Below are 26,327 nucleotides of genomic sequence, written 5' to 3'. Positions count from 1 at the left end.
ATCAGAATGTCCAAAGTTGTATGAGTGGAGCTCTAGTTGCTTACCTTAAATGGTACTGTTTCAATAGCTCACCTCTTTGCTAGTCTGAAAACAGAATCCATGTTTAAATTTACTTATGTTTTTATTCTCCAACTGCCCTATAACTAATAAGTGCTCAAATTAAGGTTGCTATATGAATGAGTAGGAAAAGGGGAAAGAAAGAATTGAGTCAAGCTGTATGTACCAACAAAAAGGCATAAAAAGGACATAAAAATATGCACTTCTGCATCACCTTTAAAGCCCTTCTTGCAAGTGCACCTGTATCCATTCACCAGATTGTCACAAGTTCCCCCGTTCTGGCATGGATTAGAAAGACATTCATTTTTGTCCACTTCACAGTTGATGCCAACCCAGCCTGCATCACAGAGGCACTTGTATCTGAAAGAAGACAGAAATAAGTTACAGTTGTGATATGAATGTACAATTAAGTCACAGTTGAAATACAAAATTCTGAAGAAATGAAGGATCAAGGAGCTCCTGGGTGGGCTAATCTCATTTCTGTTCCTCTTCAAACCTACACTTGGGTTACCTTGTGAATCATGTGGGCCCATCTGGAGTATTTAGTAAACACAGCTTCCTGGCCTACAAAAATGCTGGAAAAATTAAGTAAGTATAATGGGCTTACATATGTAAAGAGTGGTTGGTACAACAAATTGGGACAATCTGAAAGACGCACTGACATTGATAAATCTGAAGTTTCTTTTCTGCTAAATAAACATAAAGAAACCTTAGATCACTTGTTTCTGGTGTAAAACAGATACTCAGAAAGCAGGGTAGTATCAGAGACTCTAAGTGACCCCAAAGAGCTCCTGGGATGTCTGACTTCTGAGACATGGTTTGTTCTGACCTGAAACCCTGCTCCCAGAAAGCACCAAGTGTACTGAGCAAGAAATGGAACAAAAATGAAGGTATCTGAAATGTATGCATATTGTTCACAATTTGAACACCATTAGCACTTAGCATGTGATATCAGGAGATAACAGCCTCCCTGTCTGGTGATTCTTTTTTAAAAAAAGTAAATGGGTTGGGATGCTTTGAAGTCTGCTATACTCTGAAACAGGAATACTGAGTTAATTCATCTTAGAAATCACTTGATTTCCCATTTACCTCTAAATGTACTCTTCATTTTTCACCTGTTGTAAGCATGGCAAATGCTAAATCTTGGCCAAAGTCCCATCCTCTGGCAAGCATAGCAAGAGCACAGGACTATCTCATGGAACCAAACGTCATACTCTGTGATTCTAGAAAATTACCTGCCAACACATTACACAACTCTCAGGGGCTTGCCAACTGTGAACACTTCATCAGGGCCAAGACTCTAGCTAGCTGAGACCAGCTCTACTTTAGTGGTACCCACTGGTATCATTATGAAACAGAGTTGGGTTTTCTTTAAGCAGGAGGTTAAGAATATCAATAACCTCAGATATGCAGATGACACCACCCTTATGGCAGAAAGTGAAGAGGAACTAAAAAGCCTCTTGATAAAAGTGAAAGAGGAGAGTGAAAAAGTTGGCTTAAAGCTCAACATTCAGAAAACGAAGATCATGGCATCTGGTCCCATCACCTCATGGGAAATAGATGGGGAAACAGTGGAAACAGTGTCAGACTTTATTTTTTTGGGCTCCAAAATCACTGCAGATGGTGACTGCAGCCATGAAATTAAAAGATGCTTACTCCTTGGAAGGAAAGTTATGACCAACCCAGATAGCATATTGAAAAGCAGAGACATTACTTTGCCAACTAAGGTCCGTCTTGTCAAGGCTATGGTTTTTCCAGTGGTCATGTGTGGATGTGAAAGTTGCTGAGTGCCGAAGAATTGATGCTTTTGAACTGTGGTGTTGGAGAAGACTCTTGAGAGTCCCTTGGACTGCAAGGAGATCCAACCAGTCCATTCTAAAGGAGATCAGCCCTGGGATTTCTTTGGAGGGAATGATGCTAAAGCTGAAACTCCAGTACTTTGGCCACCTGATGCGAAGAGTTGACTCACTGGAAAAGACCCTGATTCTGGAGGGATTGGGGGTGGGAGAAGAAGGGGATGACAGAGGATGAGATGGCTGGATGGCATCACTGACTCGATGGACATGAGTCTGAGTGAACTCTGGTAGTTGGTGATGGACAGGGAGGCCTGGCGTGCTGCGATTCATGAGGTCGCAAAGAGTCGGACACGACTGAGCAACTGAACTGAACTGAAGTCAAACAGAATAGCCCTTAGAACACAATCTTGCAGTTAGTACTAAAAGCACAACAGCTAAAGACTCAGAAAATAACCCTGGACTCCTCGCATGTGCTAACTACCCACATGAGGAATGAAACATTCCTCCTTACTTTCCATCTACTCAGTCATGGGAGGCAGGGTAGAAGTGGTGACTTGGAAGACTATGATGTGGATCACCGACCTCTTCAGCCTAGTCTCAGTTCAAGTACTGACTAACTGCTACAGGGTATGGCCAGTACTAAAACTCAACTGGCTTGACACGGGTCAATAAGAAATGATAAATACACAACAGCTACTCACCCAGTGAGGCCCCCAGTACAGTTTCCATGGACACAGGGATTGCTCAGGCACTCGTTCACCTGTGAGTAGCAGCTGGGATGGTGGGGGCCCTCAGGGCAGATACAGCGGAAACCGTTCACATCATTGATGCACGTTGCACCCTTGCGACAGGGATTGGAGGCACACTCATCAATGTCAATGTTACATCTCTGCCCTGTAGAGAAGGGGGACAGTTTCTGTCAAATCCAAAATGCTTAGGGAATAGACCCAGGACCATGAGATCTATTGTGCAGATACCTTTACCTGCCAAGGCTATAAAATGCTGTGGGCACCAAATGTCAAGACTTAAGGAAGAAGACATCCAATAGCACTTAGTGCCATGCAAGAAGGAGCAGAGAGCAGTGTACTTTGATAATTTAACAAAGTTAACAAAACACTGGAACGGTGTTGTAGTGTTTCGACATGTGTTTCTTTACTCCAGTTTAGAAATGGGGAAACTTTACATCAAATATTCAAAAAGAGAACATCAAATGCTATCAAAGTTGGCTGCTCCTCTTGCTGCTGTTCGCAGAACTCTCAAGCTTTCCTTATCACTGTTGTCAGCTGGTTTACTGCACTCATTCTTGTAAGACTTAGTCAATCTTTTACATTTCTATATATGGTAAATTTCAATTAACAGGAATGTTCAGTGATTACCATTGAATCCCTACTAATGATTAAGTTGCTTAAAAAGAAAAGCCATTTGTTTTCACTTTTAGAATTGTATTAATCTATTTTCTGGCTCAGGAAGAAGAGAAAACTATAATTTCATTGTTCTCTGATCATTGAGAAAAGCATTCAGGGTCTCTCAATATAGACCAGTGGTTCTCAAATTTGAGTGTGCAAGGATTGCTAAAAGTACTTGTTTTAAAAGAAGATCCTTACAGCTCCAAAGTTACATTTTAAATAATGTAGGTGTTTCAGATACTACATTTTGAGAAATTATGAGGTAGACAATTATTATTTCACAAGTTATAATGTAAATGTTCATAATATATGAAACTGAAATGAATATGTTCTTCCTCTAAAACATACCCAAGATTGCACTTTGAAAAGATGTCTGCTATAAAGTGGAATAAAGTATGCCAGTTACCTATGAGTTTTGCTTTGTTAAGTTTTGAATAAATGAGATTTAACTATATATTCCAAAATGATATAAAATTTTAAAATAACCCATAATTCTGTAAATGAGTGGTGACAAGTAACTGCTATGAAGGAATTACAAATTTCAAAGAATACAATTTTCTGATTCATATAAAACCAGGCATTTTTATTTAAGAAAGAGTAACCCTGCAATTAGAACAGGAAATTCCAAATGAAATAGATACACACCCTTTTAAAGTATGGGTATTAACATTTTTTCACTCTCTACTGCTCTCTAAACCATTATTGGTAGTTCGTGTGGTAAAAAACCCATAATCTGATAGTAGTTGCTATTTTCCCTTTAAGTATTTTATTAATAACCAATTCTACAATACTACTTTCTTAGCTTCAACTTCTGATTTTTTTTTTAGATGTTTGCCACTGGCACCAAGATAAGAGCCACAAGTCTTCAACTACAGCGCTATCCTCTGTCTGAAATCCAGTGGAGAATGAGATGAAAAAGCTTTTTCAATTCTGTCTTTTCTTGGGAAAAATCTTCTCAGAAGTCATACTTCTCACATTTTCTTTATTTGCTTTTAAAGCTCTCAGCAGAATCAATCTTCAAGTCATCTTTAGCTGAGAGGGTTAAGTGCCTCTTTGTGTAGTCTACCTGGTGAACTGCAGCTGCTTCACTAGCAAATTCTCATCCTTTAAGTAGCATCGGAAATCCCAGTATTTCATGAACTCCCAGCACAAGGCTATGTACCTTACTGGGCTCAGTAACTACTGAATGAGGAGAAGGCAATGGCACCCCACTCCAGTACTCTTGCCTGGAAAATCCCATGGACGGAGGAACCTGGTAGGCTGCAGTCCATGGGGTCCCTAAGAGTCGGACACGACTGAGCAACTTCACTTTCACTTTTCACTTTCATACACTGGAGAAGGAAATGGCAACCCACTCCAGTGTTCTTGCCTGGAGAATCCCAGGGACAGGGGAGCCTGGTGGGCTGCCGTCTACGGGGTCGCACAGAGTTGGACACGACTGAAGTGACTTAGCAGCTTAGCAGCAACTATTGAATGAGAAATTAGCCAATGTCTCTTATTGTGTAGATAGATGCCTGACAAATTAGTATTTAATGAATGAAAGCATGGTATAGTCCAGACTCAAGAGTCTAGTGTTGGATGTCAGAGGTTCCACATGTGAGTGCTGGTCATTCATTCAGCAATATTTTCTAAGTGCTCCCTGAGTGCTACACAGTTTTAGAAAATGCTGGCTAAGTCCAGGTTCGATGCACGATACTGGATGCTTGGGGCTAGTGCACTGGGACGACCCAGAGGGATGGTATGGGGAGGGAGGAGGGAGGAGGGTTCAGAATGGGGAACACATGTATACCTGTGGCGGATTCATTTTGATATTTGGCAAAACTAATACAATTATGTAAAGTTTAAAAATAAAATAAAATTAGAAAAAAAAAAGAAAATGCTGGCTAAAAAGACAATTAAGGAGGCGCCTGCCTTCTGGGAACTCACAGTCCTAACAGTGAGACTCACTAGCTAAGACCATGGATACATTAAGCTCTTTCAGTTGCCTTATTTGTTAAATGAGGATAATAAAAATTCCCTAAGTTTTTTTGTTAATTTTAAATTAAGACATGATTGACATGTAACATTGTGTAAGTTTAAGGTATATGATGTGTTGGTTTGATATATTTTATATATTGCAATATGATATGTCCACAGAGTTAGTTAACACTTCTATCATGTCCCATAACCATCATTTCTTTTTGTGGTAAAAACAATTAAGATCTACTCTCTTAGCAATTTGAAAGTTTATAATGCAGTATTGCTGACTATAATCACTATGCTATGCATTCAATCAGAACTTATTTATCTAGTAGTTGCAAATTTGTACCCTTAAACAATATCTCCCCAATCCCCTACCCTCCTAGCCTAGACCCTGATAGACACCATTCTACTCTCTGCTTTCATGAGTTTGGCTTTTTAATATTATGCATTAAGTGATACCATACAGTATTTGTCTTTCACTGTCTGATTTATCTCACTTAATGTCCTCAAGTTCCATTCATGGTGTCACAAATGTCAGGATTTCCCTCTCTCTCATGGCTGAATAATATTCCATTGTATACATAAAAGGTATCTCCTTTACTCATTCATCCATTTGATGGACACTCTGGTTGATATCTTGACTATTGTGAATACTGCTGCTATGAACATGGGTGTGTGCAAATACAAATACCTCTTTGAAATATTGATTTCAATTCCTTTAGATACACAAGTGTAGAATTCCCAGACCTTAGGGTAGTTCAATTTTTAATTTTTTGACAACTGCCATATTGTTTTCCCATAATAACTGTAACATTTTACATTCAGATCAACAGTGCTTGAGAGTTCCCCTTTTCCCATACCCTCACAAACACTTGTTATCTCTTATCTTTTTAATAACAACCAATCTTTCAGGTGTGACGTGATATTTCACTGTGGTTTTGATTTCCATTTTCCCAGTGATCAGTGATGCTGAGCATCTTTTCCTGTACCTGTTGGCCATCTGTATGTCTTCTTTGGAAAAAGAATGTCCTTTGCCCATTTTCCCCCTGATTCTAAACATTTGTTTTCCTTCATCGCTTATACTTCTTTGAATGTGTATACCTTGCTTTTACCTACTTCCCTAGTCTTTAGTCATTTTCTGATGTATGCAGTCTGGGTTCCTGATCATACCTTAAATCCTTTTAAAGCCATGACCTCATTGTCTACCACTTTTCCCATAACCCAGTGCTCCTCTGTGCTTAGCAGTATGCCTTCACTAATGGCTGGAGAACCAAAAACAACTGCGTGTTCAACATTTACAAATTTATAATCTATAAATATTTATTCACTTTACTCCTGATTAGAAAATCCTGTAAGAGACTGAAAGAAAGACGAGATTGTAAACCTCAAATCCATTTTTTTTAATTGAATTTGGTGATTTTATACAGCTGCATAATGATACTGTGATGAGGATTAGCTATATTGGTAGCTACTCATCACCATTATAGCCTTTCAAATGCTATTTGAAAGTCACTAGGGTTTGGTAGATTGTAAAGCTTTTAAAACTTTACCTGTTTCAGTCAATACTGGATTTCAAAATATAAATAATGATTTACAGCCTAAAAAATATAATCAGAATGTGGTTAAATCATGTAGCTCTGAGAATTAGAGTGAACATTACCAGTATTTTATATCTGGAAATTATTGGGAATTTTCCAGTAATATTTTCTAAAATTGGGTTTCCCTACTCCTAATGTGTTTTCATTTTTAAAGTGTTAGTCACTCAGTCATGTCCGACTCTTTGTGACCCCATGGACTGTAGGCTGCCAGGCTCCTCTGTCCATGGAATTCTCAAGGCAAGAATACTGGAGTGGGTTGTATAATTGACATATAACATTATTAGTTTCAGGTGTACAACATAATGATGTGATATTTGTATATATTGAAAAATGATCACTACAATAAGTCTAGTTAACATCTGTCACTATACTGAATTTTTTTCTTGTTATTTGTCCAATTTTTAATTGAATTATTTGCTTCTTTACTATTGAGTTGTATGATTCTTTATATATTTTGGATATTAACTTTTTGTTAGACACATTGTTTGCATATATTTTTATCCATCTCTGTAGGTTAGCTTTTCAACATATTGTTTTTTGCCCCCCAGAAGTTCATTTTAGTTTTTGTTACTTGTGCTTTTGGTTTCATTTACAACCTATCTACTTTTATGGATCATTCTAAGAAGTTAGCAAAATAATGAACATGAATGTGAAACTGAAAAAGTAGTTTATACAACTGAAAAATGGTCTACTGAAGTGCCACATGATTTCTTACTTCCTATTCAATCAGTAAATATAAAGTGGTCTGCGGAGAACAGAGAATTTTGTCTGAAAAAAAAAATTCCCTTAAATCTGTTCAAGCTGTTATTAAAATTGTAATAAAAAGTTAACAGTATTAAAATAAAGGCAAGACTAAAACACCTTATATTTATGGGTCATGAGTATATAACGCAGTTGCCTCTGATATTTTCAGCAACTGACTTGAAAAAACAAATAGAAAAAATAGACGTAGAAAACAGTTCCAAGAACAGGGTACCACCCAGTAACCAAAACATTCCATTCCTTGGTTATGCAGTTTCATGCTACACCTTAAGTTTATTTTAGAATATTTTTAGCCTATGTCCTCCCTCCATGACCTTCCTGATTTGCTAAATGTTGAAAAGAGAGAGCATATGATTCACTGACATTTCCAAAAAGTTTAAGTCGAGTCTAAGGCTTACATATCTAAAAAGAAACCACAGCAGGCACCTACTTACGCTGTCCAGTCAAGTGGCAGTGAGTATGAACTCTGTAATAGAAACCCCCGGGGTGGAATGCTGGCCCTAGTGCACTGGTACTGTTACTTAAGCTCTCTGAATTCAGGGTTTCTCATCAATACTGTAGAAATAATAATAGTAGTGACAATGAGATTAGGCACTTGATTTAATGCCTACCTCAAAACAGGGCCTGAATAAATGGAAGCTATTCTCTTCTTACTACCTATGTAAACAAGTACATATGCCATTCTGTCTAAAAGAAATTCAGTTGGCTGTCACTGAATGTTGGAGAGACACATTTCAGGATACAGAAGTACATCTGGCTCCACACCAGCAGTGCTGGGTACTAGACACAAGAACTCTCATCATCCTGGTCTTCTGAGTGATATTTCACTGAAAAGAGATCATGGTGACCACGTAGGCCACAAACGTTCCTGTCTCATGTCCACAATCACACCAAGCAGTGCAAAGGATTGTGAAATACAGAGAGAGGTAAGTTCCCAGCAAGAAAGAGGCATCTCTTGGCTTTTTGACATCATAGTTTAAAAAGCTCTGTGGGAAGTTTCTCACATTGGTTGTAAAGGACCACATGTTATTTATGAAATGGTAACATCATTATGTAAGTGCCTTATTGTGTGTGGCATTGTCTAGAAGGAATGGGATTGGCACATGACACGCCCTCTGATGGTGCCTTTGACAAACAGATGTATCAGAAAGAGGCTCCATATTTCCTCAGTAGCTCCTAGTACTTTTTGATCAGGAAGGTAAAAGGTAAAGGTAATCTTATTAGCAAGAAAAAAGATAAGAGAAAAGACGCATGTGAGTTTGTGTGTGTGCACACATGCTGCGTATATAAATGTTCTAGCTGGGGGGTTTAATTAAGAATTTAAGAAGAATTATAACCAATTTTATTTTAGTCACTTACTTTCTCCCTCCTGGAGAGAAAATAAAACCCACTATGCTAGCCAAAAATAGGTTGCTTTGCTAAGTTTTGACTTTACTTAAGTACTTATAAGAGGAAGGACTCAGAAAAAATCATATAAGGTGTTCATAGAATTTTACCTTGGCCATGCCTTTATAGAAGGCATTCACTACTAAGTATAGAAAAATTTGAAAGCTATATAACTTAAGCACAGTGATGGAAACTCATGGTCTGAAAAGAAACTCTTTTTTAAGTAGCTATAAACACATGGCTTAAAAACCCTAACTAATGAGAAGTTTCATGTTACAGTTCAAGGAAGGCCTGTAAGTAGAAAACTGGGCCAGAGAAGCACAGAAACAACCTTCTAACCTTCCAAGAGACAAATAAGTCAGATATATTTGAAAGTAACTAACCTTTAGATGCCCTTTTCCCAAAGTGAGGGGGCTGAAGAAGGAAGGTCCTTCAACAGTATTAAAATAAAGGCAAGACTAAAACACCTTATATTTATGGGTCATGAGTATATAACACAGTTGCCTCTGATATTTTCAGCAACTGACTTGAAAAAACAAATAGAAAAAAGGTCCCAACAAAAAGGAGCATTACCTGTGAATCCTGGTGAGCAGACACAGCTGTAACGATTAACGCCATCCATACAGACTCCATGGACACACGGGTTACTTGCACAGTCATCAAAATTGATTTCACAATTAACACCTGCAAAGATGAAAGCAAAGAGAAACCGTGCAATATTAGCACAGGAATACCAATGATCTTTGTTTGTGATGCTGGGTGTTAGGAAATCTAATGAGTATCTAGCCAACCTTGAATACAGGAAAGTAGCATTTCTGAAAGTTCAGTCCTCCAGACCTTGTCAAAGGTATCATGAGGTCAAATGATTGTAATAATCACACTAAGCCACTATTTGTCTTTTTTATTGTGTTGGCATTAGCACTATGTTACAAAAGCAATGGAGGCAATTAAAATAAATTCACTGATTTAAAAAAAAAAGTCCACCAGACCCTGTGACAGAGTCTTCAGAACCTGGCAACAGTTCTTCATGATGTATGCTCCATCAAGGCAGAGATTTTTTATCTCTTTTGCCTCAAGTATCCAGAGCAGCTTGTAGCATATGTTGCCTCATTTTAAGTACAAATTAGGGATCCAAAGTTAATATACAGCTGCAATGACAATTAGTTGAACTGATCCCTTTTACACACTGAACAATTCTCAGTGACAGGCAGCAAGGAGCCTGTCATCACTTCTGCCTTAATTCTGAGGCTGACAGTTTTCTATGACCTTGAATATAAGGTGCTTCCTAACTTTAGAAACATTGAAGATTAAAAAAAAAAAAAAGTGTAGCTCAGCAGTGAAGACATCTGCAAGGCAGCTGACAGCCAGCAGGAGGCACAGTAAGAGCTGTACTTTGATCTGTTTAACCCCAGCGGTGGGACACATGGGCAAATGGTGAGATGAGAATCGTAAATGAAGGACCCACTGAAGGGGCCCCGGTGAGCAAGCCAACGATTTGGAGTGGCATGAAAGGTCAACGGGAAGGGTATGGGATGGATTAATGTGAGAAGAACACTGGGCAGGCCATGACACGGAGTTGGTTTAAAGAAGCGGTGCCCAAGGCCAAGGACATGCCAGTAGGAACGAAAGCAAAAGGATGAATGTGAGAGGTCATAAGAGTTATAGTCCTTATCACTTGGAAACTGAGTCAATGAAGAGAATAAGGGAGAAGTCATGGAAATTCAGAGTTACCACACCTGGATATCTAGGAAAATATAATGCTCTTGACAGATGTTGTGAATGAGGAAGAGGAGTTGGTTTTGGAAGACCGAAGTCCTGGTTTTGGATCTTTGAATTTAAAACATTAACTGCTTATGTAGGTCTTATTAATTGATCTCCATGGACATGATTGCTTTAGAATATCAGACTGTACCCAACCAAATTATTACCCAGTTCCCATATTTCCATTTTGATGATAAAGCTATGGCTTTAGATTACAATAAATATCTTACTGAAAAAATGAAGAGCAATGGAGGTATGCCTGCTGGCATCTTAGCAGGAATCCAGAAAGTGCCAAACTGTACTGTACTAGTGTTTTTATTCTTCACCTCCATGTACTCAGTTAAAACAATACAAAAAAGATAGTTTCACTTAAGAATGACTTTGATGAAGCTGCCAAAATTATTAACTTTATGATTTGATTATACCTTGATCCTTGAGTATACCTCTATTGTTTTGCGTGATGAAACAGAAAATACACATAAAGCTATTCTGTGGCATGCCAAATTACAGAGCAGTCTCCAGGAAAAGCAGTTGTGTGACTGAGTACTGAACTGAAACTGAAACTTTTTTCACAGAATCCCATTTTAATTGAAAGAGCAACTGACAGATGAACCAGGACTATTCAGACCTAAGTACTTAGCAAACAGTTAAGTGAAAGAAACAAGCCTGCCATTTCAAGGAAAACAACTATGACAATACTGTGCTCCAGAGGTAAAATTTAAGCTTTCATTAGAATTTTGGGACTTGTATCTACCACTATAAGCTTGATACTGACTGTCACTATTAAGGGCTAAAGTTCAGGACAAATCTTATGGAGTCATAGCTTTCTCCTGGGGTATGCTGCCTTCCTCCTGTATTCCCCAGATGAATGGCAGAGTTTCACTAGGAAAGTTACAGGTAACTAAATAGTAAAGATAAACCAATCCCTACTGTTACCACTACTCTGTAAAAATACTCACTATTATATTACTTAACATGAATTTAGTGATGAATTTGGATATCATAAAAGAATATCTTGGCAGTTTAAAAAGTCTAAAAATGAAGCCTCATAATTAGGATATAAACTAACAAATGAAATTTCCACAACAAAACGCCTAATATTTATTCACTCAAACTTTATGTGAATATTTATTCATAATTACTATATTGAAAATGTATCAAGTCATTATTGTGAACAAAATACTCTGCTTCCTACTTGATATAACTTTGTTTTTCTCACTTCAGTGCCAAACCAATTTGTGTTACACCCATTTTATCACGCACTTGTACAATTACATCAGCACAGCTAGGATGTGAACCCAGCTCTCTGGATTCTATACACTTCACTGCACCACACCGGTCACTGTGATTAATGTAGCTATGCTGCCTTGCTAGCCACAGATGAGGCAAAGGTTTCAATATTCCTTAATTACAAATGGATACCTTTAGGAGATGTGTCTAGCCCTTGATTGACAATCCCAATTAATCCACAACAGACCAAGGCAGGCCCCAGGAAGCCATGCAGTTTAATGGGACTCTGCCCCTAAACCCATGTTGCATTCTAGCAGGAACAGACACTCAGCTCGAGCTGGGCCAATGAAATTATCTCACTGGAACACTGGAACATGAACTGGGTGACCTATGGTCTGCATGTGGCCCTACTTCCCACTAATCCCCCCAAAGCCTCATTATTCAATTCTCACTTAGAATCTGTAAGATGCTTCTGTGTGCTTTCACAGAATTCCTTCTGCTTGTCTGTTTTGTATTTGTTGTTTGCTGATGATTCTTTGCAGTTTCTATAACTTGAAACTTCCCCCAAACTTACTTAAGATCACAGGTGAAAAAAGGCATTAGTAGTGATTCTGGGTAGTGTACTGCGCTTTAAGTACTTAGTGAGTGAGAAACCACAATTATAACCTGCAGATTGTAAAGTGTCCCTTCTATCCATATACTCATCCAAACCCCAAGCTACCAACTCAGACTATATTATGAGTGGGTTGTCGATTCTTAGATTGCAACTCAAGAGTCTATACATAATGGTTAATTGAGTGAATCCTTTTGCCCAGGCTCCCTGTACATGCCAAGTCCTTCTGCAAACATTACAGACCAATATCTCTTTATGTGGTCTGCATCTCTTTGTGTGAATTCTCCGAACAGTCACAGGAATGAAACTGGCAGTTTTCTGAGAGAACCTGTGCCTTCCTTCTCTATGCTGCCTGCACACCGCTGATATTTACTGCCTGCCTTTCTCACTGACAGCTACTTCCACCTTGACGTCTCTGTACTCCCCAGGGAACACACCTGATCCATCCTGGAATAATAATATAATCCCAAAGAAAACAAAATGCTTGCCAGCCCACCACTCACCCAGGTTTCCAGTACATTTTTTATAATGGGAACGATAGCAAAGCCTAAAACAGCCCCACCATTCTAAAGGCATCCATTCAATTGCTTGTAAATCTCTCAAATTTCTTTTCGTACTGCAATTTCTCATGTCTGGGGACCAGCCCGGAAGCAAATTGCTTTTGGAAGGTTTCACAAAGATCTATTCAGCTCTTTTAGAGAGTTATCTAAACGTGGGGAGGGGGAAGGCATTTTCAACTGGGAAGGCATGGGATGTTTTTCGTATGCTTGAGCAACTCAAAAAGGACTTTGTTTTCAAACTTGGCATGTACGAGTTCCTGGATGAAGACCAGGGCCTTTGACAAGTTTGAAGAAATGGATTTGGAAATAACAAAATAAAATGAGGGCAGCTAACCGCCTCCCCCACCTTTGCCCCCTACACAGGCCATTTTCCTTAAATGGAGAATGAGTTCTCAATAAATCACTCCTTGTATTGGCAGGTTCCCTTCTAACAAAGGCACACACTAGTTAATCTTCCACTAATACATTTTCCTTTGATCTGAGACACAGAACTTCTCTGTCCATTAACCACAGTTGTGACCATAATTATTCCTCAAATAAGTAAAACAGAATCCACTGAAATCTGTGAAATGCTGCTGCCTGAGAAAACAGCTCAACATTTCCCCAGGAAGGAGTAGCATGCCCTCACGACTAACAAGCCGTCATTCAACTGGAGGCAGGAAACAGCCATGAACTGGATGGGAGACGACAGCTCTGTATTCTAATTGACAATAACCCAGACATGTTGCATCGTCTCTCCTCTCCCTCTGAGTCCCCCAAATGCCCAAAGCCCAGCAGAGAAAAACAGCAGAAGAAAGATGACCCGTTAAAGATAGTGTGTTAGTTGCTCAGTCATGTCCGACTCTTGTGACTCCATGGACTACAGCCTGCCAGGCTGCTCTGTCCATGGAATTCTCCAGGCAAGAATACTGGAATGGGTTGCCATTTCCTTCTCCATTAAAAATACTGGACTCCAAAAGGGAGGAAAAACTACTGGAAGAATGGGAGGGATGGAGAGGGAAGGACCAACTTCATTAATCTGAGTAAGGTGGAAGTTAAAAAAAGACAATCCAATCCAGCCACAAAAGTAAGAAGGGTTTCAATTTTCAATAATAATTTCAATTTTTTGAAGTGGTATGCCTCCTTTTGATGAAAAACACATACACAGAATCATCACCTTTGCGAAGCTATTGTCTCTGACTTCCCTACTGGCTAGAGCTATCTGCCCCTGAGATGTTTCTGGCTGTGCTTCTCAGAATCAAGACTATATTTTTGGTACCAAAGCATGTGCTGAGAAAGTCTGAGAGATCCGTATAAACTGTTTTAGAGAAACAATGAAAACTCCAAAGGCAGTGAAGAGTGGGCTTACCTGACGTGCCTGGCTGGCAGTTGCACTGGTAACCATTCACCAGGTCGATGCAGCGACCCTCATTCAGGCAAGGGCTGCTGTAGCATTCGTCTATCTGGTCACTGCAGATGGCGCCCATGTAGCCCGGATTGCAAATGCAGGTGTAGGAATCAATGCCATCCTGACACTGGCCGTGGTGGCAAGGATCAGGGTCACAGTTGTCAATGTTCTCCTCACACAACACACCAGTGAATCCTTAGAAGGAATTGTACCCAAGAGACTTAAAACCCAAGGCGCACATTCCACACCTGAGCATACATGCAGCTCCAGCATCCTCTTAATCCTACACATCCCATATCTTAAACAATTCATACTCTGGGCCATAAGCAATTGGAACTGACTATCTGCACTATGTATAAGGCAAGCCTAGAGAGTTTTGTTTACAATGAAGTTGTTCAAGTCAGATCTGTAGAATTCAAATAGCTTTTCCTAAACGATCAATAATTTCACTGCAGAGACCTTTTAACTGCATCTTAATTGCATATTGGACTTCAGTGGGGAATAGCTCTTTATAATTTTCCTTAATATATTTATCTCTATATGCCTCTTCTCCCAAACCAGTCTGCATATATAGGTACTAAATTAATGACTTCACATACCTCATCTTTCCAATTCTGACCTGAGAGGACAGAGAACTTTTCCTTATTTCTCCCAACCTCCCAAGAATCTATGCAAATATAGTAAGTTTTTAACCAATACTTGTTAAATAAATGCCCAAGTTAAGACAGTTAAAAGGGGCAAATAAGAGTTCCTTTATCCAACCTTAAATCTTTTTAAGAGACTTTGGAAGGACTCTCCTCCCTTTTAAACATGAGTTCAAAGTTTAAAGTCTCTCCAGTGAAGGTTATACTCCATAAGCATAATCTAGCCAGAAGAAGACCAAACCTGAAACTTTTCCAACAGAGACCAGAGTTTGTGAAAAGAAAAGGAAGCTGAGTGGATCATCTGACAGGGTCTACTCTGAGAAGGCCCAATAAGTGGTAATATTCTAATACTATCGAAATAGTAATTCTCTGTTTATTTTTATGACTTAGTTTGCTTTTCTGTGATCACAAAAAAAGTCATGCACATGATGCTTAAAATCTTTTAAGAATCCATTTTTTAAAATAAGAAAAAATGTCCTGAATTATATTTATAACTTCTCTTAAACAGTCAGATAAAAAAGAAACTGGGAAATTATATTTTCTAATAATTTCTAGTCCTTCTCTACACAATAATGGTCTGTGCAGAAGCAAATGTGTAACAAGAACTGTCTGGCTTATTCAAATCCACTCCCAAATTAGAAATGTCGCCACAGATCAGAAATGCAGAATATTTGTAAACACTCTTTTTGATTCTAGTAGCAGGAGTCAGGAAAGAGGACCCAAACTTTCCCAAATAGAGCTGTCTCCCCTGTGCAGATACACATTTGACTCTCAAAGCATCAATCGTATTTATGCAGAAAATCTCTGCACTTGCCCACCACTGCATTTCTGAGCCTTTGCTCGATCCCTTGCCTCAAAAAACAGAGACAGGCCTCTTGCTGAGAAGCCCCAATGACAAATAGTTTTCAGCTGGAATTCTTCCCTTTTCCAGAGGAATAAGGCAAGCCAGCTGGAAATTCACCATTGCCAAAACCTGCCCTAGAAAGACGGAGACACCAAATGGAAATGTCCAGGCCAGGCCATCATTGTGGTGAAGGAAGCAGGCGTTGTAGAAGGAAACAATGAGAGGAGCAAGAAAGAGGCTGGAAGAAGCCCCTTCTAAACACAGAGCACCCCATTAGTAGACTGGCCTGGCAGGGCAACGAGAAGAGGACAGTCTCCTATTTAGTGCAGCTGGACCTACCAGGGGAATAAGAAGTGAAAAATGCTTACCTGTGGCACACTGGCACTCATAGCCATTCGGGTGATCTATACACTTTGCCCCATTCAGACACGGAGTACTAGAACAGTCGTCAATATCAATCTGGCAAACTGGTCCCGTGAATCCTTCAAAGGGCACATGATGACACAAGTCAAAGGATTATCTTATGTTTTCCTTACTATCAGAATGATGCCCAAGAAGAACTGGGCTGTTACTGGCAGGGTTTATATCCCTGGATCAGCACATGGAGAATTATTCTCCTGAACAGGTACCTGGGATAACGGGTGAGGCTCAGGGCATCAGAGGCACCAGGGTGTCTCTCTCACCTCTTTTTCTTCCCAGTATAGATTTCACTTCAACTTAAAATAGGAACTGAATGCATACAGGCAGAACCCCCTAAGAAGTGAATGTAGCTGCACAGGAACTGGGACCTTCTCTCTGAAGAAACAACAAGAGAGGCTATAGCCTAAGGCAGAAAATTCAGCATGTCTTCCACAATGGCTGAGGGGGGCAAAAGGAGAGACACAGCATTCTTTGGAAAGAACTGACTTGTGCTATTAATGTACCCATGGGTGAAATGTCTAAAAATAATCATCTCAGAGAAAGGTTTCAAGAATATGACTCACAGGAAAAAATAAAATCCTGAATAATCTAAAACTAAGGGCTTCCGTGAGGTATGAACTTTCTGAAATGTACACACAGACGGCGAGGTCATGGGCCATTCAGAACAGACTTGGACTTCTGGCCACAGAGGATTTGGAAGATACACTAGCTGAAGCAAATCCCCCACTTCTGTACACACACACTCCTATCCCAAAGCGCTCACTTTAATGACTTCCTCATGTAGAGCCCACACACATTCTCTCCCTCCTCTCTTCCCTGCGGTCAGTCGGCTTTGTGCTTTCAAAGAAAACAGGGGCAGGTGGTGGGCACTTACCAGGCGGACACAGACACTGGAAGCGATTGACTTTATCCACACACTGTCCATTGTTCACACAAGGGTTGCTCTGACATTCATTTATCTCCAACTCACAATGCACACCTTTGAAACCTGAACAAAATGGACCACACAAGTGGCTTAGAAAAAGACAAAGGCATATTCTAGCCAAGAAAGCACAAATTCATAAAGATGACTACATCCTCTATGAGTATGAACTTTTCTGCAGAGGGAAAGAGGACTATGCCGTGATTGAAAACAGTCACTGTGAGCATCAGTCAGACACGGGCATATTCTGGGATATCCATGTCACTGTGGAGACGGAGAAGAGGTTACCTCCAAAGACCTTGGTAAGACCTAGCACGCCAACAAAGACTGAACTACATTCTCTGATCAGTCCAGGCACTGCTTTCGGGACAGTGCCAGGCCCACAGGGTCCCCAGTCCTAAGGGCCAACTGAATGAATCAGAGATGCTGTTGTACTCGGGGTGTAAGTCAAAGTTAGGAGGGCCTGCCAAGGCTAGAGCGGTTAGCACCCGTAATCAGGCCAAGCAGCCCCTGACAGCTGTCATTTTAAGCTAAAGTTCAGCTGTGCTCTCTAAGGATTCAAGCAGAGGTCTCTGCAGAAGAGTTCCAAGATATAACACAGCATGTGTATCTCACCATGAGATAAACAGCAAGTTCCTATACAATTATGGTAATATTATTTTCTATAAATGGAATGGTATGCTATTTGTAATATATCAGGGGATAAGGAAAGCTTGCTATTTAAAGAATTTTTATGATAAATACTTTATTAAATCAAAGTATACTTGCATTTTAAAAATCTTCTGAATTTTTCTCTCACAAGTATCTGGATTTTGACACGATGGGACTGTTTTCCATAGTTCTAAGAATTTTAACATGAGCCTTAGTCCTTAAGGGTCCCCTTGCATGTGTGCATGCTAAGTCGCTTCAGTTGTGTTCAACTCTTTGCGACCCAATGGATTATAACCCATCAGGCTTCTCTGTCCATGGGATTCTCCAGGCAAGAATACTGGAGTGGGTTGCCATGCCTGCCTCCAGGGAATCTTTCCAACCCAGGGATCAAACCAATGTCTCCAGCAGATCCTGTACTGCAGGCAGATTCTTTACCACTGAGCCACCAGGGAAGCCCTAAGGGTCCCGTGGCTAGGGATTAAATTCCAACAGAGCTTACGGAAATGCCATGCTGTACTCAGTGCTCTGCCTAAGAGAAGCGCAGTGCAAGGTCTCTGGTCTAGACCCCACACACCGACGGCCCATGTACCTGGCATGCACAGACACGTGAAGCCTCCAATCTTATCCAAACAGGTGGCATCATTCTTGCAGGGGTCTGAGTGGCACTCATTGATGTCCATCTCACAACGAGGTCCTGCATAGCCCTTCAGACACTCACAGTGGAAGGCACCATCTGTGTTCACACATTTTCCTGCATGCTCACAAGGATTGCTGTTGGCTGGAAGACACAAGCACCCATAACCAGGATCAAAGCACTCGATGGAGCTTCCACAAATGTGGACTACAGAAGTGGGTCAGATTAGTAGCATTAGGGCCAGTCCTTTAATAATCTGATTCTCAATTTCTTACATCATTCTAATCAATCAATCAATCAGAAATCAATCAATCAGAAAGTAAATAAATAATTAAATGAAGAAGGAAGAAAGGAAATAGGGAAAGAAAGACAAATGAGGGCAATCTCAACTCTCGTGTGTCTCTGCTGTTCTTATGCCCAAACAGTCACTAAGGTAGGGATCCATGTTAAGAGTCAAGCACAAACCTTCTATATATTTGAATTCCCAGGATAGACTATGTGGTTACACTGAAAGGTCAGTTGTAAACAGGGCATGTAACAGGTCTGAGGTTTGGATGAAATATGCACGCAGAGTGAAATGTGCTTCAGGTGAAATGTCGGCTGAGCTCGACTGACAGGAATAGGAAAGGTTCTGTGTACTCACCCATGGCACACTCATCCACATCTTCTGTACAGTCACTCCCTTTGTAGCCTTGTGGGCAGGTGCAAATATACTGTCCATTCAGAGGGTTGGTATCACACAGCGCCCCCTTGTGGCAGGGGTTGCTGATGCACGCGTCATCCAGATGACATAAGAGACCTGTCACAGGGGTGGGGAAAGGAGAAGAAAGAGAAAATGTCCCTTACCTGGGGAATGAGTTTCTCTTTCATAGAGGATTGAACACCTTAGGACTGGCACATCAGAATCCAATGTGAAGATTTAGAGGCAATTTCCCCTTTGCGGGATCCTGCCTTAGGGACATGCTACAGCTAACTGCAAAGCAAGAAGCTTCTGTAGACACCTCTCTCTATACTCTGAATCTGAGCCTTCAGCTGGACCCTTCCTCAAGGGTAGATAATGTGAGGGATTTGCGAGATGGTTAGATGCTGGAGTCAGGAAAAGGGAGATATCCTCCCCACTGGGCTGTCATGTCTAGCACATAAAAACGGAGGCTGCCCAGTTCAATCTGAATTCCAGATAAACAATGAATAATTATTTATTCTATGTCCCAAATATTACATACATCCTATATTTTAACTGGCAACCCACTTTCCCAAGATCATGCTACCTGATGATCGTGGGGCCACCTGCATTTCATTAGCCTCAGAAGAAAAAAAAAAAAAAAACCAGCTGAACATCATCAGCCTATACTTGGGCAGCTTTTTAATAGTGTCAACATTCCTGGCTCAAGTGCCCTCAGGACTCTGAAGACATGACTAGGCCCCATGTTCTGCATAGTTCACATGGGAACTGGATTTTCCAGTCTGCAATTAGCTTAAGAAGAGGTGACTAAGGCTTCTTCTACAAAGCTGGAGGTGGGGCTTTTGAAAAGGCATAGATACAGGAACATTTCAAAACCGCTGGGCACAAAGTTCTATCGCTAAGCAATCTCCTTCTGTAACATTCCTCCTCTCACTGCTCTATTCCTAGACCCAGAACTGTTAAACTCAGAGGCTAGAGCGATGTTAACTTGCAGTTGGTGAAAACCTTCCCCTACAGGGCAATATTGAGAGCTGGAATACATTTCATTGTTTCCTTCTTGCTAATCTTTTCTGAGTAAATGGATTATTTCTTCTTAAAATTAAGTGCCTACCTCCGTTTGTGAGTAATTTTGTCTTAATTTCTGAGAAATTTACCTTAATTTCTGAGCTGTCTTTTAGCTTAAAATCTTAAGGAGGTAATAGATGTTTCCAAGGCAAGAGTTACTTTCATTCTGGGGGGATGAAACACTGAGGTACATGGAGTTGAGAGCTAAAAGTCCTAAGGAAGAAGACTGACTTCACAGCACTTTGGCTACCAATTACATTTCCAGAAGCACAGCTTTGGGTGCCACGTTCCAAAAGATGAAACTTAAAAGGACATACCCCAAAAGGGATGAAAGAGACGGAGGCAGAAGTCCTGAATGCTCACCAGCCCTTTCACCCTTTCCAGCTCTGTTCTTCTGCCAGCCTTACCTGCCTTTCCTTCTGGGCACATACAAGAGAAGGAGGCCACACGATCGATGCAGGTAGAGCCCGGGGTGCAGGAGGCGAAGGCACAGTCATCGATATTCTCACTGCAGTCATCCCCACTCCAGCCATTCACACATACACAGCCATAGCCCCCGTTGCGGTTGGTACAGGTGCCCCCGTTCTGACAGGCATTGGGCTGCAGCAGGCACTCATCCACATCCTCTGTGCAGAACTGTCCTTTGGGGGGAAAAGTGTCTTTGTTTAGGGCTCTGAGTCTCAGAGGATTAGTACCATACCAACCCCCACATGTTCTTCACCCTCATGTGACCTGCGTGAACTTATGGCAAAATTAACTCACAGAAACCCAGTTCTCACATGACTTTTAAGGCCACCTAGAGACATCCAAATTCTAGGCAAATAATTTAGGGAAGGCAAGTTCTATCCCTAGAAACTCTGACAGCATGAAGTCTAGCCAGCCTACCAGAGAGAAAATTGAGTCTTGTAAGAGCCTTAAATCAGATTTGGTTAAATCCCCGGGACAATGAATGTGAGAAGAGCAAGGAGAGAAGGGTCTAAGAGATGAGTAAGGACAAGAAGCAACCTTAAAAATCAAAATGTTAAGGCTACCATTATGTATCTTGACTATATCAATGTCAATATTCTGATTATGATATTAGATAGTAGTCTTGGAAGGTGATGATGTTACCATTGGGGAAGACTTGGTTAAAGGTAAACAGTATTTCTCTGTTAATACTTATAGCTTTCTGCAAAACTACAATTATCTCAAAATAGAAGGTTTAATTAAAAAATACATGCAAGAGCAAGAAAGGGCAGAGAGAAAAATCAAGCAGTTAAGGACAATAAAAGCCTTGGTAAAATATAAATGAGAAACACAAAGCCAAGATGAAGAGACTGGAGCCAAAGACGGAGCAGTGGAATAAGATGTAGAAAGTTTACCTCACTCAACAGAAGATGGAAAAGGATCAGTCTGTTCTGCCTGAGGAAGCAAACTAAAGGATGATAAACATGAGACCACCAATGGATATACCACAGGCCACCGCAGCAGCAAAGGGCAGGGGCTGTGGCAAACACTCTCAGGCCCCATGACGGGGAACAGGAGTTATTTATAAGCTACTTAAAAGCAAGGGATTTGTAACTGACCAGCAGTCAAGTGCCAGGTTACCTGAGTTGTAAAACAAGTTGATGAATCTTTCTTATAATAAGTTGTCTTTTAATAGGTTTAAGAAGCTACCAAAGGGAATGAATATTCAGATCATATGAATTCTCTAAAACAGAACATGACAAAACCCTCATGATATCCTTAATTCTTTCTTTGTAAAAAACTCACTGGATAATTCAAAGAGGCACTCTGATGCAGAAGCCTCTTAACGACAAAGCACAGGGCATTCATACTCAGAAAACGCCAGGGCTATACCTAGTCCCCAGATAAGAAGTCAGCTGGCTCAAGGACTTTCAGAGTCTGCAAAGTGCCCAACTGTGCAGCCAGCATTGCCAGCAGGGGCTTCTGTGTCTGAGCCAACCTAACTGACCACCTATTCTTTACTCCTATTTAACCAATGCGTCCATTTTTACAGAACCAACATCATTCTATTGCACTTTGATTGTACATCCATCTCCCATCACTGGGCTGCAAGCAAACTCAGTTCAGGAGCATTTTTTGTATTCCCAGCTAAGATCCCACTGCCTAAGATGGCAGTGTGTGGGCAACTCCGGAACTCTGTGCTCAGGGCCCCTCCTTCCATGCTGCTCTTCTCACTCCACTTTATCCATATAATACCTGAAGGAGCCACCACGTATTTACATGATCATATCTTCCTGATCCAGGATGGGCATATGATACAAGCTATGTCACTGTGTCTCTCTTCCAAACTTTTGGACTAGGGACCCTTTGCCACATGGACTAAAAGAAAAACGTGACCAGTCTACATATGGTGTGATACTAGTGAATCGGAAGTGCACAGAAAAGAAAAACAGAATCTGGGGACATTCAAGTTACTAGCTCCAGCTGTTCCCAAAGACTGGCTGTTTCTAAGCCTATTTACGAGCACAGCCAGTCTGAGAGATGTCCCTTCCAGCAGGTTTTCCTAATTTGAGATGGGGATCTGTCTGTTGCATCTGACAGCATTAACTAGTACAGAGGGAGGGAGGAAGTGAAGGAGCAATCATTTCCCCCAGGGTAGATGATGTCAGTATAGAAAGCTTTGCTCCCTTACTTTTCTGGCAGAAATGCTACCTCAGAGTAATGGCAGATGTGTTGTTAAGATGCAGGTGGGATATAGAAATGAAAACATAACCAAGAAGCAGGTGAAGAGTTTCTGCAACCTGGGAATTCCTCAGAGTCTTGTCTCTTACACTAATGCTAACTCAAAATGCCTATGCTACCATCAAACTTAACTGACTTGCTGCTTGTGAGAAATTTGGAAGTTGTTTTTCTTATTGGTTCCATGACAATTCTGAGTACAAGACACTGTGTATTTTTTAAATCTCATATATATTTCATATAATTATGTAACACCCAGCCACTTAAATATTATAGTGAGACAGACTAGGTTAACGAAATAATGTTTGGAATAAAAATTTTGTACTCTTGGGAAAGGATATCAAGAGTCACTGATGGCTTACTGTGAACCACGTATTGGGCTTGAGGTGTTGCGATCACTGTCTCATTGAGGAAACGTGTCCAGAGAGGTGACATAACTCACCTATCACGAGGCAGGGGGTACAGGAGGACTGGGATTTGAACTAGAGCTGCTGACTCTAAAATCCTTGACAAAGACTTAAGGTGTGAATCTCACCATATCAAAACAACCTCTCTGCATCTCAGTCTTCCCAAGCACACAGAGGCATTGGGAAGGAGACAGGATGGGGGAGGGGAGGATTAAAATCATGACTCATATGATCGGATTACTGGAAAAACTTATGACTTCAAATTACTATCCAAAAGTCAAATGTATTTTTTGAGTACAGTTGACTATTTTTCCAATGAGATTGATTTTTGAAGGTCAAATACCTAAGGCATTTTGGGTTTGGTGTCAGATCCTGTTAGAGAAATCAAATCTGGAGAGTCAAAAGAATCCTGGCTTATACATAATCTTTCATAGAATGGATCATTTTCCTCTAAGGTTCAGGCATATTTCTCCAGAACAAAACAAAACCCCTCCCAGGCATATTTATGCCAGAATTTTTTCCTCATTCCAATTCCAGCAACCAGTTATTACATTTGGAATGTTAGAACAGTGACCAGGGTGCCACAAAATTGCTTGTTCCAAAATTCCCAATGGAAGGTCTACTAACATACTGCACTTCTTTCATGCCACCTCCCTCTTGACAAAGGAGGAAACCAATGCAGAGCCTAAAAATAAGAAACATGAGGCTCAGAAAGGTTAAGTAACCATCAACCCTACCACCCCTGCCCAGAGTCGTAAACTGGTAAGTCAGAGGCACTGTCATTCAAACCCAGATCAGTTTGACTCTAAAACTACTGTTCTTTCCACTATAGCAGAGTTAATTATCCAACTCTGGGTCTGATCAATAAGACCTACAGACTAAGTCCCTGATTCTCGGGTCTTAAAGACACCTAAAAGGGATGGAAGCATGAGTCAAGGAAAGAAGACCGTTGGTAGAAACTGACAAAGACAAAAAGTCACTAAATACTGAAACAGTAAAGTTTCTTGGTGATATTCTAGAGAGGATGGGTGCATTCAGCTTTTCCACTACTCCATGGCAAAAAAGCATCAGCCTGGGCTGGAGGAAGAAGGTTCACTCAGGTTTGTGGGGTTAGATCTTGAACATATCAAAGGGACTGGAGTATATTCTTGAGTTGGGTTTAAAACAAGAAAAGGCTGGAGATCATTTGAGGCTCTGAATTCTTATCTGAATTTTGAACTTGATATGACAAAGGAGAATTATTGCAGGCTCACTGGTGAGGGAAGGCATGATCAAATCTGCCTATGAACATTAGTCTGCCAGTAGAATATAGCATGAACTAAAAGCAAATGGCTTTGTGTTAGTTGGGAGAAAAGGAGAAAGCACTAAGTTAGGAGCTAGCTACCTAGCATATAAAAGCCCCTGGTGAAAAGACAGAGCTGCGTTCTTTCCATGCCCTACCTAGCTACTACACCTTCAATCCAAACAAGTCTCAGCATGTACCATCATCTGTGCCAGCACACAAACCTTGCCGGTGAACTCCCAAAATATGTTGCACAAGGCTCGGTTGGGCAAGTTTGTGAGGGCATCAATTATCCCTCTTACTAACTTCACCTGCCAGTTATTGCAAGTTACTGGTATCTAACATTGGGATTAGGCAGTGGGCTATTAGGTTTTAACCATCTCCTATTAGAAAGGGAATAACTTGTTTCTAGAAACTACTTTCTCTACTGCCATATAAACCTGGACTAACTTGGTATGAAGGCTGACACCTTAAACACTTGGCCTGCTAAGTCGCTCAGTCATATCCAACTCTTTGCGACTTCATGGACTGTAGCCCACCAGACTCCTCTGTCCATGGGATTTTTCCAGGCAAGGAATACTGGGGTGGGTTACTGTTTCCTCCTCCAGGGGATATTCCTGACCCAGATCGAACCTGTGTCCCTTAAACCCACATCTCTTATGTCTCCTGAATTGGTAGGTGGGTTCTTTATGTTAGCGCCACTAGTATATACTGATAATTCTCTGGGTGATAGCTTTTGCCTCCTAAATGTATCTCAAGTCTCTATCTTTCCTTCATATATTTTATTCTAGCCACATGGCTTACTGTTGGTTCCTTAAACAAGTTCTTTCCTACCTCAGAGCCTCTGCATAGCCTGTCCTCTCCACCTTAAATATTCTTCTTCCTCTTACTTATATGGCCGATTAACATCTCACACCTTGACTTTCAGCCTTCCCTCATAGCTCAGTTGATAAATCATCTGCCTGCAATGCAGGAGACCTGGGTTCGATTCTTGGGTTGGGAATATCCCTTGGAGAAGGAAATGGCAACCCAATCCAGTATCCTTGCCTGGAGAATCCCATGGACAGAGAAGCCTAGCGGGCTACAGTCCATGCGGTTGCAGGAGTCAGACACGACTTCGTGCCTAAACCACCACCACCACCTTGACCTTCTTCATAACTTAGGTAGATCTTCAAGCTCACATTTCCTCTTTTTTATCCTTCACTGCATCTACTCCATTCAGTCCATCTTGTCATTTATCAAATGGTGTAATTTTATATTCATTTACATTTTACAGTCTCTGTTAGACTAAAAGTTCCATGAGAGCATGAATTCTGTTGGTCATTCACCTCAGTTTATATATCAGCCACTGTACCAGACACTTGGCGTCAGTGATGAAACAGACCTTAGATTCAATCTAACGTGCTCATTTTACAAACAAAACTAGGACCAGAGAGGTATAGTGACTTATCCATGTTTACACAGCTAGTTAGAAAAAGAATTAGAAATAGACAAACTTGGGCTTCCCTGATGGCTCAGTGGTAAAGAATCCACCTGCCAATGTAGGAGACACAGGTTCAACCTCTGATCCGGG

The 26,327-nt window shown here is 40.7% G+C and overlaps 1 protein-coding gene across 1 annotated transcript in view; it reads right to left on the bottom strand.

Annotated features, from left to right (window-relative positions):
• Window positions 1–26,327, bottom strand: part of NOTCH2 (notch 2) — a 175,373-nt gene that overhangs the window by 40,243 nt on the left and 108,803 nt on the right. The window contains exons 6-14 of the mRNA XM_027535567.1: window positions 20,788–21,021; window positions 19,277–19,432; window positions 18,589–18,777; window positions 17,301–17,414; window positions 16,375–16,488; window positions 14,480–14,713; window positions 9,541–9,651; window positions 2,555–2,747; window positions 272–417 (exon numbers count right to left, since the gene is read on the bottom strand). Of these exons, the coding sequence (XP_027391368.1) occupies window positions 272–417; window positions 2,555–2,747; window positions 9,541–9,651; window positions 14,480–14,713; window positions 16,375–16,488; window positions 17,301–17,414; window positions 18,589–18,777; window positions 19,277–19,432; window positions 20,788–21,021 (1,491 nt within the window). The remainder of the gene's footprint in view (window positions 1–271; window positions 418–2,554; window positions 2,748–9,540; window positions 9,652–14,479; window positions 14,714–16,374; window positions 16,489–17,300; window positions 17,415–18,588; window positions 18,778–19,276; window positions 19,433–20,787; window positions 21,022–26,327) is intronic.

This window comes from Bos indicus x Bos taurus, chromosome 3 (assembly GCF_003369695.1).
Source record: "Bos indicus x Bos taurus breed Angus x Brahman F1 hybrid chromosome 3, Bos_hybrid_MaternalHap_v2.0, whole genome shotgun sequence".
Lineage (NCBI taxonomy): Eukaryota > Metazoa > Chordata > Mammalia > Artiodactyla > Bovidae > Bos > Bos indicus x Bos taurus.
This window is presented reverse-complemented; position numbering and strand designations above follow the sequence as displayed.